The 22,313-nt window shown below is 39.5% G+C and overlaps 1 protein-coding gene, 1 long non-coding RNA gene and 1 pseudogene across 2 annotated transcripts; 1 reads left to right on the top strand and 2 right to left on the bottom strand.

The window, feature by feature from the left end:
- Window positions 1–626: 626 nt before the first annotated feature.
- LOC131239438 (uncharacterized) lies at window positions 627–2,843 on the bottom strand. Its single transcript, XM_058237130.1, has 2 exons — window positions 1,953–2,843; window positions 627–737 (listed from the first exon to the last, which is right to left on the bottom strand). The coding sequence occupies exon 1, from the start codon at window positions 2,576–2,578 to the stop codon at window positions 1,955–1,957; it is 624 nt and encodes a 207-aa protein (XP_058093113.1). The 5' UTR covers window positions 2,579–2,843; the 3' UTR covers window positions 627–737; window positions 1,953–1,954.
- Window positions 2,844–5,179: 2,336 nt separating this feature from the next.
- On the bottom strand, window positions 5,180–6,562 carry LOC131241416 (uncharacterized). The gene is made up of 3 exons (XR_009169020.1): window positions 5,983–6,562; window positions 5,760–5,850; window positions 5,180–5,662 (listed from the first exon to the last, which is right to left on the bottom strand). It is a non-coding gene; the product is annotated as an uncharacterized LOC131241416 (long non-coding RNA).
- Window positions 6,563–13,524: 6,962 nt separating this feature from the next.
- LOC131238795 (ACT domain-containing protein ACR6-like) lies at window positions 13,525–19,910 on the top strand (annotated as a pseudogene).
- Window positions 19,911–22,313: the final 2,403 nt, after the last annotated feature.

Consider the following 22,313-nt stretch of genomic DNA (forward strand, 5'->3'; position numbering starts at 1 on the left):
GGCTTGAAATTCGCATTCGTGGCCCACAACCAGAAGGTAAATGGGATAAAACAAAATTAATTTCACATACAGCTGAAATAAATTAAAATATTATTTGAAGCCGTTTAACAGTTTTGAATGCATTGCTGGATGATGTGGTGTCTTTCGGTCTTCTGACTCTACCACACCTATGCCTTCTTACATTCTCTAATGGGAAGATGAATGGGTGCATAATGGTGTGTAGATTAGGGGACCCAAAATCCCACCCATCATAGGATTCTCCCAATCCCATGACTCAGAGAAGACTTCTCCCAACACAACTCTTTCAAGAGTTGTCTATTGTATTTCACACACATGATAACCGCGTGACTCAACAATAGCGTGGGTCCCACTCTGATGATCATGCGAACAATCTGATCCAATCATTGCATTGCCTGATGGACATATGACTTTGCTATGTGTAGCTCATAATTCCAACAATATAAACATAAAAGAAAAAGGTGAACTTAAACGGATATTTTAGTCATTTTATCTATACAAGTTGGACTGCAACAGGTCTTGTCTCAAGAATTGCTCTATTTGTTGAACTTTAAAAAGAAGAAGGAAAAAAAATGGTAAACTGTGTCAGGTTTTTCTTTAAAAAATAAAATAAAATAAAATAAAATAAGAAAGAAAGAAATGAAGAGAGGATCTCGATCGACTACTAGTGCTGGATCAACGGCAGCCCTTAACCTTTAACAACTAGTTGCTTCCTCCTCCTGACCAAAAAATGAAAAGACTAATCAATCAATCACATAACAGTCATTTTATATTAAAAAAACAATAATAACAGCAACAAAATTATTAAATATCATTTGAAATCAATAGGTAGGAAGCCTAACACAACATCCTATCCTAAAATCTAGAAAAAAGAAGGAAAAAAAAAATTGCTACAAAGAGTTGGGCATAGAGAGTTGGCCACATAGTTCAAAACCCAAAAACTCGACTCAACTCAATGTCCATTCAGGTGGAGTTGGCTCAAAGACTCAATTGAGTCTTTAAGCTACTCGATATTTAATAATTAAATTAAGATATTAGCAGTATTTAACGAGAGTTTTTATAACTAAATAAAATAAAAAAGCAATGGCACATAATACTATTTTCTGCTACTTTTCAGGAAAAAAAAACAAAAACGGAAGAAAGAAATAGTAGTAATTTTCAGAGTGGCGGAAGGCATTGGATCTGTTAAAGGAGGTTTAATGTCTGATTATATCCCTCATCATGAGCAGATCAAGTTATAAAATCAAATTGACAAAACTTGATTGAGTAAAGTTCAAAACTGAGTTTCTAACTGACTTGGCCCCAAATCTCAACGAGTTTGAATGAATTGGTTGTTTTGGCTGCTGTTTTCTTGTGGAGTCGGGATCCTCTGTTTGCCAAAAGCACGACTTTCCTGCTTTTTTCGTCGTCTGCTGATTAGTGATTGGTCCATCTCAATCACCGATGCAGTTATACAATCATACGGTCCAATTACATTGCAACGACCACAATTTCACTGCTTGACACAAACAGAGGATCCGTATTCTTTCTTGTGTTGTTATTCGAGCTATAGTGCTATTTGGTATGCTACTTTTGTTTTGACGATATTCTTTCATTCAATAAAACAAAAATGGTAGTTAAAAAAATAAATAAATAAAAAATAAAAAACAAATTGTAGCAGAGATATATCACAACTATAGTAACCTTCAAAACTAAAATGTGTTAAAGAAACAATGTGTTAGACCATTTGATAATCAATGAGCTGTTTTTTTAAAAGAGGAAGCACGTGATGGATTGATTGGGTGTATCATACACATTACGGTGGGCCCCACATATCATGAGTCTATATCAATTATTGTGTTCTACTAACCGTAAAAACTTTACAACTTACGGACTTTACAGGCATCTAAACGACACATATGAGCAAAAAAGAATAGAAGGGAGGAGAGATATACATTCAGCCCCATCCCTTAGTATTAGTCTTTCCATCCACTAAGACATTGCACTTCCGACGTGGGCCCAACATAACGCCCGGCCCCACATCATGCGTAGCCGGGAATCCAACTGTCACGTTCTCACAGGAAATATTGTACTTATATCCGTTTGCCCGAGCAAGCAATTCAACTCGGAAATCCACGGCCCCATGTAATAGCCTTTCTCTGACCATGGACTTGGCCACATCCACATCCAAGCTCTCCGAGTGGTTCATGAGGCGGGCTTTGAGAGTCTTATCCCCCAGCCGTAGCACGTAGAAGTGATGCATGGAGACCTGTGCTAGGAGGTGGTACCCATAGTATATGGATGACTTGACACGGTCAAAGTACATATCATCCGTGTAATAGTTCTTAATGTAGATGGAGATATTCCAGGCAGCGGTCAATTGCGACGAGGAGATGTTGAAGGGATCGACTGTGGCTGAGGTGACGGTGTATGAAGACATTTCATTAATCGGATCGGAAATGAAATGACCTAACAACACAAGTCCGGAAAGGATTAAGATTACTATGACCGATGCGGCGATGCAGTCGGAGTACCTAGCTTCCTGGGCGTTGAACTGCGGTTGCATCTGCAGGGCAAGCATTGTGGTATAATTTTCTTAGAAGAGGCGAAAATATATGTCGTGGAGATTCCAAACCCTTGTTTTTTATATACGGATACGTCCGGCCCGACCTCACCGGACGCGGATTACGGAAGTTCCTACGCTGGGATGCTTAAGTAGGGCTAACTGTGATGTTTTTGAGAAATCCAATCTGTTCATCTGTTTTTTCAGATCAATTTAAGATACGTAATTGTAAAATTAAACTGAATCCAAATCTCAAACATCACGGTGGACCCCGCCAAAGCATCATCGCAGCTGGACACGGATTTCCTTCCTGCGCTGGGAACCTAGGTGGGACCCACCGTGATGTTTACAAGAGATCCACCACATTCATCTGTTTTTTGATATCATTTACTGACTTAAATCTAAAAATGAACCAGGTCCAATAGTCAGGTGGGCCGCAAAGTAACGTCCACAGTTAAAACATTTGTGGGGCCAAAAAAATTTTCAATTAGGCTAATATTTATATTTTCAGTTTATCCAAGTAGCAATGACGTTATGAACGGTATGGATGGTATTCAAACATTACTGTTGACCCAGTGAGATTTCAACGGTAGGAATTTCCCTATCACCTTTTCCTTTAGTACGGCCCACTTAAGTATTGGATCCGGCTCATTTTTGGCTTTATGTCCTAAAATGATCTCAAAAAACGGATGAACGTGGTGGATCTCTCATAAACATCACGGAAGGCCCCACCTAGGTTCCCAGCGCAGGAACTTCCGCGTCCACCGGAGCTTTCTCGCATGAAATCCACTTGGCTATGGTCTCGCTCTGTGGGCCCCACTATGAATTATATTTTTTATCCTTGCCGTCTATTCATTTTTAAATATCATTTTATGGACGGCAAGGATGAAGCTTGGGGCCCACAGAGTACCGACCACCAGCCATTGGCAAGTGGCAGGCGAGTAGCCAATCCGTTTCCGATATGAACGAGGATTGCGTCCTGCCTGGCTCCAACGGAAGTGGATTCCTGCGAAAGCCTTTCGCAGCCTTTCTGCGCTGGGAACGCATGTGGGGCGCAGTGGGATGTTTGTGAGAAATCCTCACCGTCCATCCATTTTTTGGGTTTATTTTAGGACATGAAGCAAAAAAATGAACCGTATACAATGCTCAACTGGGCGGAAAATGTGATAATTGAACGTCCACAGTTGAAATATTTATGGGGCCACAGAAGTTTTGAATCATGCTTATATTTGTGTTTTCAATTAATCCCAGTAGGAATGACGTATTAACGGTATGGATGACATGTAAACATCACTGTCGAACCCAGGGAAGTTTCAACAGTAGGAATTTCCCTAACTACCTTTTCCATTAGTACGGCCCACTTGAGTCTTGGATCCTGTTCGAATTTGGTATAATTTTCTAAAATTAGCTCAAAAACGGATGGACGGAGTGGATTCCTGACAAACATCGCAGTGGGCCCCACCTAAGTTCCCAGCACAGGAACTTCCTACGAAAGCCTTTCGCAGGATATCTGCGTCCGTCTCCAACTGGGAACGCGTAAAGGTTTCAGCTCGGGCCAGTTTGAGCCGAGTTCGCCATTTCAGCATTTTCACAAACACCTAAACTATACCTTCAAAATCTCACTGTATTTGAGGCAGCAACAATGGTTTTATAGGTATTTTATCAAACTCCTTCTAAGCAACATAAAAATCAAGAAAAAAAAGGGTGTTGGTTTCATATACATACCTTCTTTGCCACTAGTCATACTTCTTTGAGTCATTTCATCAAACACTTGGTGAGCAACATCAATATCAAAGTAACCGAGTTACCAAACTGGTTCGATCCGAGTTTGATTCGAGCTGGGTTCAGTTCGAGTTGAGTCGAACTGGGACCAGTTCGAACTCGGCTCGAACTCATTTTCAAGCTAAAAAAATCAGCTCTCGAACTGAGTCGAATCGGGCTTTTTCCGAGTCGAGTCGAGCGAGCTAACCAAGCTAGCTCGGTTCGTGTACACCTCTACGTAGATGTCACTGGTCAAAGATAATAGGTCGTCCGTCTGTTCAGTGGGTCAGGTTAGCCTGATATTGGAAATAATTTAACGGGAAAGACAACTTAGGCAGATTATTATTATTATTATTTTATCACAACGGTTCATATGTTCTATTACTCGTGCCCCACCAGACACCGTAATGTATGGAATTTATCAACATCACATCCCATACAATAAGCTCTAAAAGTAGATAAACTGATTGGATATCTCAAAAACATCGCAACAGGCCCCACCCAGAATCACTATGCTGGAATTTCCTGGGCTTCCGCAGGAAATCCACGTCCTGAGAGTAGCAAATCGCGGATTAGGTACTTCCCCGCCTGTTCGGAGATCAGGACAGGCGGTCCACCGTGGCCCATGAAGTCCAAATTCCCACTAGTCACTACCAAAAGAGATATACATTTAGATCAATCTGACAAACAAAAAAAAAAAAAATTTAAAATAAGTTCAGTAGTTAGAAAAGTGATACCTTTGACGGATCTTGAGTTATCATTTTGTCCAGTAACTCCAAAGTAGGGGTGTTAACACTGTTAGAAAAGTGATACCTTTGACAGTTCTAGGGGTGTCCAGTAACTCCAGAGGCATAGCAATACCTATGCTACAAAGAAGTAACCTCAAATTTAAATTCATTGATGTCATCACTGGGGCACCAGCCTGAAAGGCTAAAATATGCAAGTTTTAAACATCCCTCATTATTGATGAGAATGTGATGTGTTGCGCAAATACATGTAGAATAGATATCATTGAAGCTGCAAAAAAATAAAATCCTGACCAAGAAAAAGATCCAACTAAGTATTTGATGACAAACCTTTGATGTCACAATGAAGCACTTGATTAGCATGGCAATAACAGAGCCCATCCAATAGTTGTTTCATATAACACAGACAATGAAAATCGGTAACTACCTAATTTCCAAGGGTCAGTTTAGTGAAGGAAATGGACTTTTTTTACGTCATTAAAATAATGAAAACACCCTTGAATCCCATCACAATCTCATAGGTCAAAATTGGATGCCATGTTGAGAAATACACCTGGATTTCCTCGATTGTCCCTGTCAATTTCTCTACGAAAATCTGAAGAACAATTTGTTAGTCTCGATAACATGTATGTAGGATCAGAGCCACTAGTTAAGCAGAGAAGAAAAGGAAAATGTGAAAATTCAAATGGAACCTGTAGAAGTTACAATCTCCTTCAAAGGAATCACGTTTTTATGACCAAGTCTACTTAAAATTGTAATTTCACCTATTACATCGTTTACTTCCTGCAAAACACAAAACAAAAAAGGGCCACCATATTCATAAGCATGAATATAGCACTAAAACAACTTTCCCTGTCATAAGGTACGATTAATAGATTATAGACTACGAAAATCAACAGAAGAAAAACACCATACCTCCTTTGATAAAGAACTTATTAATATCTCTTTCGGAGCAACAATTTCCCCTGTTTTTATATCTTTCAACTAATATATGATGCTGCAATTTTGGAAACAGAAGAAGAAAACATCATCTAGGATACATCCATTCAACAACCATACATGAATAGCTACCATAAACTGCAGTTTGTTTCAAAGAAAGCAAGTACTCAGAATAAACTTAAAAACAATATCAAGTGTGCATTTGGCATGAGGATTTGGTTGCGAGAGATGCAAGTTATTACCACAGTAGAGTTGAAGTAGAGCATTGTGTTTATGTCTAGGCATGGGTTGAATGTCATTCACCACAGCAGGTGCCATTTTCCAGAAAAATAAAATAAAATCAGTCCCATATGGTGGGCCCAGTTTCCAAACCGCATCAAGCTCGCAGCACCATTTGAGTTGCATCAAATGACATCAAAACACCATTTACCACTTCTAAAACCAAAGAAAGTAGATGCTTCTAAAACCCAAAGTCCTATGTCACCTAGAAAATATCTTCAAAGAAACATTTTAAGAGTTCAGATTCTTGACCAAAAGAAAGTAGATGCTTCTAAAACCCAAAGTTGACAGAGGGGAGGACGTGAGGTCGAGCATCGTCTTCCTCAAGAGGATAACTATTCCGAATCCACGGAACTTATCCTAGACTCCTCATAGAGACTTCTCGAATCCACGAGGAAAGAAAGCAGAAAATAGAAATAAATTCTAATAAATTCGAAATTGATTGATGAATAATTAAAAACGAGTTCACAACCCTTTAAATAAGGGTACCAAGCAATGGGAAAGAAATCAGAATCAAACTACAACTTGAACTCCTAGAATCCGCGACTTACTATAAATAGTAAACTTACTATTTATAGACGGTCGTGATGTCTACTAGTGCGCAAGGTTTTCGGCCAAAAATAGTAAGTGTCCTATTTGGCTTCACCAAACCGTTCTCCTAATTATTCTAAGCTCTTTTCACGTTGGGCGCAACTCCTAAAGCCCGACGGATGAAGAGTTATAATCAAACTAAAACTTACTATTTATAGTAAAAACGAAATTAAAACAGGGAAACGACCGTCGATCAAGGGGTTTTTCACAATTCCGGACTGCGTAACCCGGCATAGCGGGGTTGGTTGGCTAAAGTAGCTCGTTCTACCCCAAAATCATATATTTTACGTCAGATAACTCATTCCGGATTGCGCGATACGCCCGATCTAAGGTCCGATGGTCCAGATCACTTCTGTCGTCGACCGAGCCTTTTCTGATCCATCTTGGCCATGAAACTGTCCGCGACCCGCTCTACATCAAAAGTCATCTTTCAAGATTGATATGCTTTTCAATATCTACCAACCAAAGTTGCAACAAACACATCCTATAAACAAAAAGCACATCAACAAGATGGATGGTTTCTTATTCATGAAAAACGTATTTACTTGAACTACTTGGACTCCTAACCACAGTTGCCAGGTTTGAATGGTTTCTTCTCTCTCAATGGCAAGTGTGTTGCCCTTGCCTTATGAACTGGCTACTTGCAGGCAATATTGGTTACTCTAATCAACTCCCACAAGGTTACCTCAATAAGAGTTACCTCATTTGTTCCGGATCATGTCGGACCAAGATGGCACTGTGGACAATTTCTTCTAATGTTGCAGCCAAATAGTAGCATGGACTCCAATCTTCAGGTGCCACCTCAAAGATGACAAGATAAATCAGCTTTTCTGATAATGAAGTGCCTCGGACTACATGCCATAATCAGGCACTGACAGCATAGCTTGGCCTTCTGAGCGGGCTGCTCAATTTTCAGTTAGTTCATACAACAAAGTGATGAGTAATCAAGGGACTATTGATGAGTAATGGGTCAGGTTAGTATGGGACAGTTCTGCTCCAATGAAAGTGATATCCTTTCTGCTGGTTAGTCTGTTGTAATAAGGTGCTCACAGTAGATCACCTGCAACACGGAGACTGGCATATGATTTATCACTGCATCATGTGTGAAGCTGACTAGGAGAATGTTGATCTTTGTGAGGATGAAAGTGTGAATTCGCAGCACAAATGCAAATGCTAGTGTGAAACAGATAACATACTGGGGCTGTTCACCAAGTGCGGACCACCATGAACAAGCCCTGCTTCAAATTCACACCAGTCCACCCATTAAGCGTGTAGCCGATGTGTCTAGACCTTCCAATGCACTTCCCTCACTCTTGCTACCCTTAATTTCACCCTCTTTTTTCTTGCCTTTTGAGAAGACAACAAAATGTTAATAAGGCTAAGAAAAGGGAATAGAATTCTCAATACAAACAGAGGAGCAACACATGCTAACCTTGGCCAACTCATAAGGGCTAGCAATGGACCAGGCCAGGGCTGGGTAAAATCAAAATTATGAAGTATAGTGTTCAGTCCTCTATAGCATATAGCATAAGCTACATCATGTGTGGTGTAAGCAGTGTTCGAAGTATCGGTATCGCTACAAGTTTCGCTTCTCAGGGATATGGAAACAATATCGATGTCGCCAATGACCGGAAATGCAGGGAAACTTAGGAAAAACAGTGAAATTTTCAAAATAATAATAATAATAATAAATACAAAAAGAATGCATACATAGCAAGTTTCCATTTAATTGGGCCTCAAAAACATGTGTTGTTGTAAGAAAACAGTTCAACCATCCCATTCAGCCTATTAAACCATCCAAATGTCCATTGATATTGCAAAATATCAACAACACGTGATATTCCACCAAAAAATCATCAACAGTTGGAAAGAAAATGAAAGATTGTGGTCTCGATATCACGCATGTTGAGATATTGATAATATCAAGATATTATTAATATTATCAATAGTAAAATTGAACACTACATACAACCATGTGGCCATGAAAAGAAAATTGAAATAATTTTTTTCTAATAAACAATATTCTGATGATATCAATAAGTTGGCGATATTATTAAAATATTGTCAATACACTTATGATACAAGCAGTACCTAGAATTTACATAGTTGAAAATATTGGTGATATATTGTCGATATTGATGCATTGGCAATACAAGCAACACCTGGAATTTACAGAGTTGAAAATATTGACGATTACATTAGCGATATTGATATGTTGGCTATACTTAGCGATACATTGCTAATACCTGCAATTTATGATACTACCAGCGTTATTGGTATCGTTACTAGTGTTATCGGTATCGTTCAGCTGGAGATAAAGATAATGTCGGAGATCATTCAAACACTGGTTGTAAGCCACACGATACTCCTATCTTTTAATTAAAATAATAGGACGAAATATAAGAATAGTAAAAATTAAGTACAAAAAAATTGTAAAAAGCCTTCATTGTGATGATAAGATACCTAAAAAAAATAAGGCATATCCAACCATCAGGTGGACCAAATCATAGAAATCAATGTACAGCCACCCAAAAAGCCTTCACTATAGCGTGGTTTGCCGACATGATGGTTGGATCCACCTTGTTAGACCAAGCAATGGGCCACACCATAAAAAACATTGGCTAATTGTGAGCTACCTAAGAAAATCAAGCCTATCCAACCATCACATGGCCCACACCATAGAAAACAATGCACAAGCACCCAAACACCTCCATTGAAGCATGGTGGCCCACGTCATAGTTGAATGGGTTGCATGCCTGCTACAACCCCCTTTTTACATTGTAGAAAACAATGGCCAACTATGAGCCACCTAATAAAATCAAGCCTATCCAACCATCACATGGCCCACACCATAGAAAAAAAAAATTAAAAATGAAGTCCAAGACAATGTTCCTGTCAGGCATATTGTCGAATAGCTTACGGGCATGTGCGAAATCCTCACACCTTGCACACATATTTATTAATCCATTCATTGAAGAAAAAAAAAAAAGACATTGAAACCAAATATTCAGTAGGGGATGTAACGTTCACATGGTTTCAAATATCGGCAGCGACCAATGGCCAAGCTTGGATTCTCCACGCCCGCCATGATACCACATTGACTTCATAATGCATAGGACAATCTTATTAGTGCTCGTGATTATCTCTAGTTTTGCGTTGCTGATTTTTATAAGGATTGATTCTAGGGATTTGGTCTATTTGATTGGAGGAAGAGAATGCCCTGAATCTAGTGCATATAAAAGGCTAGATTTCTAGGGTTTCTTATGCAAGTGGGATGCAGAGAGAAGGTTTGAAGAGGGTTCAGGGTTCGGGAGAGGAGAGGGTTTGTGTTTGTGTTTGAGAGAGGGAGATTGGGTTTTTTTTTTTTTTTACACGAATTTTTACACAGACCGTCGGGTAAATATTAAATGGGCTACATTTGAAACAGTTTAAAATTTGGAACGGCATTTAGTCGTTCCTGAACCAAATATGTATCCGTTCCAAATGTACAATTTTGGTGTAGTGGATGCAAGTCGGCTCACCTAAGATCAAATTGTGGTGGACCACTGCATAGGGCAGCCCATGATTTGCAAACAACCACAGAATCGCCCCAATCAGATAATCAAAAGCCATTTGTTTCTTCTATTGAAAAAAGTTCAACCAAAACCATCTAATTAAGGCCCCCCATAAAATAGACAGTTGGACAACTCCTACCTTCCATTTATAAGGCCCTTAATCAGAGGGCTTTGATCAATCTGTTCATGGGGATTTGTAACACATAACCTAATACAAACATTGCCCATTGAGCAGTCATTAGCAATAAAGAAGAACAATTAGGAAGTGTGAAAGGTGGCCACCTATTTGGTTGATAGCCCAAGAAAAAAAAAAAAAAAAACCTTCCCAAAAATATGAATAGAGAAATGCTAGCAATTGCCTCTCATCATTTAAGTTCCATCCAACAGTCCCTCCTCACAGTACACGTGGTAATTTACCACGAGGTGAGGCCCATCATGTGGTGGGCCACCAATTGGATAAACCATAGGCCGCCAAACATTGCAATCAGACAATAGTGTCCATACAATCATGAGTTCTGCAGGGTTGAACACTGACCGTCTCTGGCCACTGATTGAGGGACACAGTCCAATTCCTTGATTCGCCGTACATGGCACATTCACGTACCGGACCACCAGATCAATGGCCCTGATCATCCCATGAACTGCAAGGAGAGCTACATCAAATTACGAGAACAAGAACCAGGAGTAGGACATCAACGAAATTATCTGTATTCCAAGAGTCATGTTCCTCAACAATGAAACTAGGAGGCCCTTCTCTCTCTTTTAAGATTTTACCAACACCTGTATATTGGAAAGAAACCTCATTTTTCATAACATGCTCTCTTTAGTCTTTTTCTTCTCATGTAAACAAATCCATGATCCCTGTATCTTGGAATGCCAGCATGGAAAGCCTGTTGTAAAACATCAATCCAATCTGCAAATTAATAAGGACTATTTTAGCTGACCCCACTTGAGGATTTACCGATTTTTTCAAAAGGAATCATAAGGTCCATGACCAACTATGCAAGTTTGATGGATCTAATTGTGACTCAGAGTCACCCAAACTCACATAAATTTTAAAGTTGCTACCCTCAAACCTTGGAAACTTTTTCAGTTGAACATTGACCATTACATATTTTTATGCCACTAATTAGAACATTAAGATTATCCTATTGAGATTTTTTATTATTTATTATTTTTATTATTTTTATTTTTTATACTACTCTTTGTAGAATGAGACTGAACAGACCAGTCCAGATCATGGAAGCTTGTGCCTACTTGCCAAACTCAAAACTCAGCACATAGTATTTCCTTGAATCCAGTATAATGTAATGTGCAAACCCAAGGTTCCTGGCTTCAGCCCAAATTGCTTGGAGGACTTGAAATTCCCATTTGTGGCCCACAACCACATGGTAAAGGGGATAAAACAAAATTAATTTCACATACAGCCTAAATAAATTAAAATATTATTTCAAGCAATTGATTTTATTGCAATGTACGGCATAACTTTTAAGCAAAAAGATATATGTTAGAATCACTGCGTATTCCACCATCTACTAAAAGCATCAAATCTAGGGCGTTTAACAGTTTTGAATGCATATTTTCCATCTGTATGGATTGGTGGATGATGTGGTGTCTTTCGGTCTTATGCCTATACCACACCTATGCCTTCCTAGGTTCTCTAATGGAAAGATGAATGGGTGCATAATGCCAATGGTATATAGATTAGGGGACCGAACACTTCTTTATATGGAGACAAGTCATGAGAAAATCCTACCCATCATAGGATTTTCCCAATCCCATGACTCCTAATTCACTAGGAGAGAAGCCTTCACACACATGATAACTGTGTGCACTCAACAATAGTGTGGGTCCCACTTTGATGGTCATGCGAACAATCTAATCCAATCATTGCATTGCCTGATGGACATATGCTGTGTAGCCCATAATTCCAACAATATAAACATAAATGAAAAAGGTGAACTTTAACAGGTATTTTAGTCATTTTATCCATAGAAGTTGGACTGGGACAGGTCTTGTCTCAAGAATATCTCTCTTTGTTATATATATATATATATAAGAGAAGAAGAAGAAGAAGCAAAAGAAGCAGCAGCAGCGTGAAGAGAGGATCTCGACAGCTAGTGCTGGATCCATGGCAAACCTTTAACAACTAGTTGCTTCCTCCTCCTGAGGAGAAAATGAAAAGAGTAATCAATTAATCAATCACATAATAGTCATTTTATATTAAAAAGCAAATCAATAGGTAGAAGTCTAACACAACATCCTATCCTAAAATCTATAAAAAAGAAGAAAAAAAATTGCTACAAGAAGTTGGGCATAGAGAGTTCGCCACATAAGTTGGCTCGAATACTCGCTACTCAATATTTAATAATTAAATTAAGATATTAGCACTATTTAAAGAGAATTTGTATAACTAAATAAAATAAAATAGCAATGGCACATACTACTGCTACTTTTCAGGATAAAAAAAGAAATATTAGTAGTTTTCACAGTGGAGAAAGGCATTGAATATGTTAAAGGAGGTTTAGCATGTAGGGCAATAGTCGGTGGCCCCACATATAATGGGTGTATATCAACTTAAGGACTTCACAGGCATTTAAACGAATGAAAGAAAAAGAAAAGAAAGGAAGAGAGATATACACAGTCCAGTTTCTTAGTCTTTTCATCCACTAAGACAATGCACTTCTGAGGTGGGCCCAACATAACGCCCGGCCCCACATCATGCGTAGCCGGGAATTCAACTGTCACATTATCACAGGAAATGTTGAACTTCATCCAGCCGGAAACATATTTGTTAGACCCCCCATACCGGGAACAATAACACCCACAACTGATATAGTTTGTCCAAGCAAGCAATTCAACTCAGAAATCGACGGCCCCACGTAATAGCCTTCCCTTGAACATGGACTCGGCCGCATCCACATCCAAGCTCTTCGAGTGGGCCATGAGGCCGTCTTGGAGAGTCTTATGCCTATCTGATTCCAGAAAGAAGCAAGGGATGGAGACGTGTGATAGGAGGTGGGACCCATAGTATATGGATGACTGGACACGGTCAAAGTACATATCTCCCAACCAGCCATAGTTCTTAATGTAGATGGAGATATTCCAGGCGGCGGTCAATTGCGAGGAGGAGATGTTGAAGGGATCAACGTTGGCTGAGGAGACGTGTATGAAGACATTTCATTGATCGGCGCGGCAATGGAATAAGCTAACCAGGCCAATGGAATAAGCTAACCAGGCCAGGAATCCCATTCCCAATAATATTCCTAACATGAGTAAGATTAATACTGCGAGGGTTAATGATGAGTGGAATTTGACGTGGGTAAAGGATACGTAGGTGGTTGGAGTGGGGTTATTGGTGCTAGGTTGCGCGGGGGGTGTTGGCTGATGCGCGATTCCATGTGCACAGGAAGAAGGTTAGGGTTCTTCTTACGCTGAGTAAAGAATGTGATGAGTCTGAGGAGGGGATTATGAGATTGGGGAAGCATTGTGGTATAACCTATTTATAAGAGGTGAAAATATGAGTTGTGGAGACTGCAATCCCCTTTTTTTCTTTTTTCTTTTTTTCTTTTTCATAGAGTAAGGGTCCTCGTCAACCATAACTTTCCCGCTTTCCTGTATGGTCAGGAAGACGGGGATTCCTTCAAAAGCCTTTCGCAAGAAGTTCCTGCGCTGAGAACTTAGGAGGGGCTCGAGGTGATGTTTTTGAGGAATCCAATCCATTCATCCGTTTTTTTAGCTCATTTTAGGACTTAAGAATAAAAATGATCCGCATCCAATACTCAGGTGGGCTAAAAACGTGAGTATTCAACGTCAACGGTTGAAATATTTGTGTGGCCACCGAAGCCTTGAATTAGGATAATATTTGTGTTTTCCTTTCATTCCAATATGAACAACGTTATGAACGGTACTATAGATGGCATATAAACATCACTGTCGACTCCAGAAACATTTCAACGGCAGGAATTTGCCTACACACATTTTTCTTTAGTGCGGCCCACTTTAGTTTTAGATCCTGCTCAATTTTGGTCTTAGGTACTAAAATAAGCTCACAAAACGGATGGACGGGATGGATTTTTCACAAACATTACGGTAGGACCCACCTAAGTTTCCACCGCAGAGAAATCCGTGTCGGTTGTGTTTGTGCAATAAAACGATCCAATTAGATTGCAACAGAAGCGGATTGTGTACGAAACTCTATGGGGCCACCGTCATCCTAGCATTGTAACAACTTCGTTAATCATCAGTTTTATAATATAATTTTAGGGATTTAAATAAAAAATTAATCATATCCAAAGCTCAAGTGGACCACACCACCAGAAACAGCTTGAATTGAAAGTCTATCGTTGAAAAGTTCTTAGTGCTCACAGAAGTTTTAGATCAAGATGATATTTGTTTTTTCCTTTCATCATGTTTGTGTGATCTTATTAACAGTTTGGATGACAAATCAACATCACTAGGGCCTTAGAAAGGTTTCAACAGTGGAAATCAATACTTCCAATGTTTCCTTTGGTATGGTCTACTTAAGATTTCGGTATACTTTAATTTTGAGCTCAACCCCTAAAAAGACCTAAAAAAATCTGATGTACAGCATGGATGAACTACACTATTTCACAATGAGCCCAACAGAGTTTACTTAGTACGATAGGAGCGTTTACTCAGTAGCCAATTCGATTTCGATTGCAACCGCCACTGTTTTCCTGCTTTGACGCAAATAGAGAATCCGGAAACCGGAAACGGATTGGCTACTCCCTGCCACCAGCCAATGGCGGGTGGTCGGTGCTATGTGGGCCCCACCATGATGCATGTGTTTCATCCATGTCGTCCATCAATTTTTCTAGATAATTTTATGATATTAATTCAAAAATGAGACATATCCCAAGTTCAAGTGGACCACATTACAGGAAACATTGTTGAATGAGCTTCGGCCATTAAAAACTTTTTGGGGCCATAAAAGTTTTGGAATAAGGTGATCTTCGTTTTTTCCCTTCATCCGGGTTTTTATGACCTAATCATTGGATGTCAAATAAACAGTACATTGGGCCTTAAGATGATTTAAATGGTGAATATCCAATCAATTTTTTTTCCCTGTAGTGTGGTCCACCTGAGAGATTTCTATCCCTATAATTTTTGGAATAAATCCTTAAAATTATCTTTAATAATGGTTGAACGGAATGGATGAAACACATACATCATGATGGGGCCCACAGAGCACCGACCATCAGCCACGGGGCCGGTGGCAGGGGGAGTAGCCAATCCATTTCCGTGGCCGATCTGTTTCCAGTTTTTAGCAAATAAAATAAAATAAAATAAGGAGTGGGCCAGGACATGCTTTCGTTGGGCCCTTCCTGGCCCATTTTCCATCCTTGCCATTCGAACGATCCGACGGCTGAAAAAACTAATACACATGATAATCTAATGATTTTGGCTTTGATTCGTTTGCAGGGATGTGTGGGCCATGCAGCTTATTGGATATTAAGGTGACCCAATCCACCACGGGAAACAAAGTGCTAGACAAAACGGAGTATGCGGTGGATGTGAGCAACTGGTGTTCGTGTCCGCAGACGAACGTGCGGTTGATTTGCGATGGATATAGTTCCGTCCAGAGGCCGGACCCCGTGATCATTAGACCAGATGGGACAATGATGCTTGTAAGAATGCAACCATTATTCAGGTAACCTGGAATTCCATTTCACTAATTACTGGTTTGGTTTTGTGTTGGGATTTTGAATCAGAAGAGAGAAATATTCAGCTTTTCTGTTGTTTGATTTTCCAAAAAGTTGTTTATATCTAGGGTGCATTTGGCTGCACCAAATATTGTGAAATTTCATGATGTTTTGCACCAAACTAGACTGATTAATCATGAAATATTATAAAATTTCATGATATTTGGTGCACCCAAACACGCCGTTACTGATTTTTTGTGCTTCCATGTATTAGAAACCTTCTTAAATGATACTGAATGGGATGTTTTGTTTTAAGGTTGACAGTGTAAAAAAGCATGGGATTCTACTAGAAGTAGTTCAGTTTCTGATTGATCTGAACCTTATTATAACCAAAGCATACATATCTTCAGATGGGGGATGGTTCATGGGTGGTAAGATTTTGCACCTGCTTGAATTGAATTGAGTTTTGGTGGCTCTGGATGCTGTGCAAGATCTGAGTCACCCATCATGCGGGCCTCACGCTGTGGATGCGCTTGCCACTAAAATCAGAACAGTCCACTCATTGCATAGGCCATGGTGTACAAAACAGATGAACTACTACAAGCACTGAACAAGTTTCTCTCTTTTGCTGTCCATTTGCTTCATTCATTGAGGCCCACCTGATGGACAGATGGGACATTCCACATGCGTGCCAGCATGGCACATGCGGCGATGTATTTGGGGCGTGGGCTATACCAAGCATGTGTAATCAGCAAACCTTTGATAGAATTATTCAACGGGACTCAAAACTGAGTTCTTTCTTTACTTGTTTGCAAATTGAAGAAAATCACTTTAGTCCAATTGCAATTGTGGCAGTGTTTAATGTGACCGATCATGATGGCAAGAAACTCGAAGATGAAGGGATCATCAGTTATATAAAAAAAGTAAGCAGACCACAGTTCTGAAATTTATGCTTTTTTAAGGCATCTACAGCTTGAATACGTTTCTTTTGAATTCCTGCGTGAGTTGTTTCCTAATGTGAATAGAATCTCATTGAAGTGCGTACGATTTCTCAATTCAAAGGGCCTCACAGACACCAAATAAAAAATAAAAGAATCAAATGTTATTGTTCTTTCCCTTCTGAATCCCCCAACATAAAAGGGAAGCATTCTCCAAAGAGTTCTATTACAATCTTTCCACTCACGGTGGGGCCCACCATGCAAAAATTTTGTATTAAGTATCAAAAAAAAAAAAGCAGAAAAAAAAAAGAGCCCCACATGGATGGTTTGGTGGGCCGAGCGATTGCTCAATTGAAAACTTCCTCTTTCGAGAATGGCTGAATTGGCCTGAAACACCCATTCTTCGATTAGTGGCCACCTATTTTATTCTTTTTTTGTTCCTGTTTTTGCATGATTGTAATGCTTTCTCTAGAAACCAATGCATTTGTCTTAAACTCACTGAGATCTGCCCAATGTTTTGCTGTAATGCTCCTTGATGTGTGTTTCTTTGCACCAAATATCATGAAATTGTGATTAATTAGTCTAATTTGGTGTAAATTTTCATGATATTTCATGAAATTTGGTGCAACCAAACACGCCCTTAATTCTCAATACCTTGGCATAACATAGTTTCTTAAAACAGAGGTGATTCTCATCCTCATCAGCTGAATTCATATATACAAATGAAGTTCCCATTTCACCCATTTGACATTTTTGCATGAAATTTGTGAAAATCATGCAGTCTATTGAAACGGAAGCCTGCTTCCTACCCCCATTGAGGAGTTCTGTCGGTGTGACACCTTCCAAAGAGCATACTTCTATTGAGCTAACAGGCACCGACCGACCCGGTTTATTATCCGAAGTGTGTGCTGTACTCGCTGACCTCAGATGCAATGTCGTGAATGCAGAAGTTTGGACACATAATGCCTGAGCTGCAGCAGTAGTCCACATCACTGATGAATCAACGGACCGTGCAATCGAAGACCCAAGTCGGCTTTCAAAGATCAAGGAGCTTTTGTGCAATGTACTTAGAGGGAACAACGATCAGAGAGCCGCGAAGATGACGGTTTCCATGGGGGTGACCCATACAGAGAGGAGGCTGCATCAGATGATGTTTGATGATAGGGATTACGAAAGAGGCGGACCAGCAAGGGCTGAGGATAAGAGCTCATCCAGACCTCATGTAGCTCTGTTGGATTGTTTCGAAAAGGATTATACTGTTGCTACTATGAGGTCGAAGGATCGGCCAAAGCTTCTGTTCGATACTGTTTGTACCTTGACGGACATGCAGTACATGGTGTTTCATGGGACTGTTGACACGGGAAGGACGGAAGCTTACCAGGTATCAGATCTTCTGGGCTACTCATGACTCGATTCAGACATGAGAATGTGGCATGCATATGCATTCATCCTTTGGGCTCCACAGTTTGCACAGTGGCCTTAAAATCAGGCCATTCTAGTCATCAGGTGGGCCACATGTATATAAGAATCTGGAACATTGGTCAGTTTCTCATATGCCCCATTTTCTTCATACATATTGGCCTACTTGATCACCTCTCGAACCTGATTTTTGTACAGTATCACATATGTGGTGGGGCTCACCAGATGACAACTTCAGCATTTCTCATTCTAGTTCTGTAATTAACATGGATGTTTCTTGTCCAATTGTAGGAATACTATATCAGACACATCAACGGGCTCCCTATCAGCTCGGAAGCTGAGCGGCAACGGGTGACCCAGTGCCTTGAAGCAGCAATCGAGAGGCGGGCCTCTGAGGTATTTGTCACTGAGCAGATAAAAGTTCCCATCAGACATATAGCTGTGATTCAGAAGCTACTAGCAATGGTGGATGATGGTTGCTTAACCATCTTGAGTATCTCTACAGTACACATGAAAATCAATCTAGCTATTTGGAACTGATCTGGTGGGCCAACATGTCCACAGACCATCAGAAATTCACAACTTTTATTCACTATTTTGCTCACAAAGTTGTCCATGTGCTTTCCATGGATGCAATGGCTACAATAGTATGTGATTCTGGGTCTATGGCACATGAATGTTGGCCCAGCAGATCAATGGCTCCATTTCACTTAACATGATTGCCACATCTACCCTGGTGATGCTAGAGATAGCCCAGCAATCATCTCTACCATTGATCTACCAAAATAATTGAATGGTTCACATTCTCATGTCTTATAATGGTTCGCCCTGTAGGGACTAGAGCTAGAACTATGCACGGATGATCGAGTCAGGCTTCTTTCAGACATCACAAGGATATTCCGGGAGAATGGTTTATGCATCACAAGAGCGGAAATCTCAACAAAGGGTGGCAAAGCAATAGACAACTTCTATGTTATGGATGCGTCCGGTAGCCCCATCGATTCCAAGACCATTGATTCAATCTGCAGGCAGATTGGCCAAACGACCCTGCGAGTGAAACAGAACCTGTTCTTCTCTCCCGAACCTCCCAAAGAAACATCAGTTGGGTTCCTCTTCGGAAGCTTTTTTAAAGCCCGCTCATTTCAGAAGTTCAGATTGATTCGATCGTATTCCTGAAATTCTCATATATTTGGATAACAAGAAAATTAAAAAAAAAAGATCAAATGTCCAGTCCATACGAGTAGAAATAACACATTGTAAATAGGTGTCATCTCCCTTAAATAGAGGGATCCATGTAAATTCTTCAGGGTCTGGTACTTCTCAATCTGTAATTAGATTGTGTATATAGACAGTACATAGGTTGCATACGAATTGTAAATATTATTATGTTTGTAGATAAAAGTGATTTTTTTTTTTTTTTGCTTTATTATTATTATTATTGCAGCATTGCTGCTGGATCCCTTCGGGTTAATTCATGGGCCGTTTGGATGTGTGATTGGACTGAATTGCAATAATTCAATTGAAATATTGCGGAAATAAATAACCAAAAGGGTCTGGTCTGCAAATTGCAATCCCGTGAAATTCATGTTTCCTTGAAACAATCTGAACTGCTATTTGGAGGCCAGTTAGTGGGGCTAGATCTTCTTGGGCTATTTCTAATTCATTGAATATTGCAGTTCAATTTAAGTTTCTCTGAGGAAAAGAAATCAAAAATGAAGCTGTGAAAAATGTATGGTTTCCCTCAGCTATGACATTTTCCTTTCCAAGTCTACCATTTTTTTTTTATACCACCAATCCAAACAGACTACCGAAACAGAGCCTGTGGACGTGTTTGGTTGACCAAATTGCAATATTTAAATATAGAGGAAATGACCAAAATGGCAGGACCATTTTAATTCATAATGACGACTTCCTAATTGCAATTCAGTTTACTCATGCAATTCATGTTTACTCAACTGCTATTTGGAGGCCAGGCATTATAAATGAGTGGGGTTAGGTCCACTTGGGTCATTTCTAATTCGTTGGATATTGTGGTTCAATTCAGTTTAGCATCTAGAATGCAGCTCATGTGGGCGTGTTTGGATGCTCTATTAGACTGAATTGTAATAACTAAATTAAAATATAGAGGAAATGAACAAAATGGCTGGACCATTTTAATTGACAAGGACAACTTCCTAATTGCAATGTATCCAATTCTGTTAGCTCAAAACAATCCAAATAGCTGTTTGAAGGCCTGTCATGTTTGTTTGAAACGATCCCAAGTGTCATCTAGACCAGCAAATCAGGTAATTATGAAAGAAGTTGAGTATTTCAGTTGGGTAATTTCTAGTTCATTGAATATTGCATTTCAGTTCAGCATCCAGCATTCATCCCATGTCGGCGTGTTTGGATATGCTATTTGACTGAATTGTAATAATTTAATGAAAAGACAGAAAATGACTACAATGGCAGGGCCATCTTAATTCATAATGACAGCTTTCAAATTGCAAATCCATCCAATTCAGCTCACTCAAAGCGATCTGAATTGCTGTTTGGAAGCCAGCCATTCATTTTGAACAGAGTGGGGTTAATCCACTTGGGTCATCTCTAATTCATTGATTATCACAGCTCATATGGATTTTAAAGATCTGAGATTATACTCAAGTAAATGGTTCAAAACCTCCTACCTAGCAAAGCAAGAACAGCACTGCTGTTGAATGTGGACCATTACGTATTTTTATGCCACTAATTAGAACATTAAGATTATCCTATTGAGATTTTTTTATACTACTCTTTCCAGAATGAGGCTGAACAGACCAGTCCAGATCATGGAAGCTTGGGCCCACTTGCCAAGCTCAAAACTCAGCATATTCAGCATTTCCTCGAATCCAGTATAATGTAATGTGAAAGCCCGAGGTTCCTGGCTTTAGCCCAAATTGCATGGATGGGGCTTGAAATTCCCATTCGTGGCCCACAACCAGATGGTAAATGGGATAAAACAAAATTAATTTCACATACAGCCGAAATAAATTAAAATATTATTTGAAGCCGTTGATTTTATTGCAATGTCCTGATCTTTTAAGCAAAAAGATATATGTTAGAATCACATCGGATTCCACAATCTACTGCAAGCATCAAATTTAGGGCGTTTAACAGTTTTGAATGCGTACTTTGATCAGCCATTATATGGATTGCTGGATGATGTGGTGTCTTTCAGTCTTATGTCTCTACCATACCTATGCCTTCTTAGGTTCTCTAATGGGAAGATGAATGGGTGCATAATGGTGTGGAGATGAGGGGACGGAACACTTCTTTATATGGAGATAAGTCATGAGAAAATCCTACCCATCATAGGATTCTCCCAATCCCATGACTGCTAAATCATTGGGAGAGAAGCCTTCTACCAACACAACTCTATCAAGAGTTGTCTATGGTACTTCACACACAGCATAACTGTGTGCACTCAACAATAGTGTGGGTCCCACTCTGATGGTCATGCGAATGATCTAATCCAATCATTGCATTGCCTGATGGACATATGTTATGTGTAGCCCATAACTGCAACAATATAAACATAAATGAAAAAGGTGAACTTGAACAGGTAGTCTAGTCATTTTATCTATAGAAGTTGGACTGAGACAGGTCCTGTCTCAGGAATAGCTCTACTAGTTGAAGTTAAAAAATAAAAATTAAAAAAAAATTAAAAAAAAAAAAAAAAAAACATGGTAAACTGTGTCAGGTTTTTCAAAAAATAAAAATAAAAATAAAAAAAATGAAGAGAGCATCTCGATCAGCTACTAGTGCTGGATCCACGGCAACCTTTAACCTTTAAGGACCAGTTGCTTCCTCCTCCTGACCAGAAAATGAAAATATTAATCAAT

This window comes from Magnolia sinica, chromosome 3, assembly GCF_029962835.1.
Source record: "Magnolia sinica isolate HGM2019 chromosome 3, MsV1, whole genome shotgun sequence".
NCBI lineage: Eukaryota > Viridiplantae > Streptophyta > Magnoliopsida > Magnoliales > Magnoliaceae > Magnolia > Magnolia sinica.

Coding starts and splice junctions, on each gene's coding strand:
- LOC131239438 (XM_058237130.1), bottom strand. CDS start 2,578: ATGCTTGCCCTGCAGATGCAACCGCAGTTCAACGCCCAGGAAGCTAGG.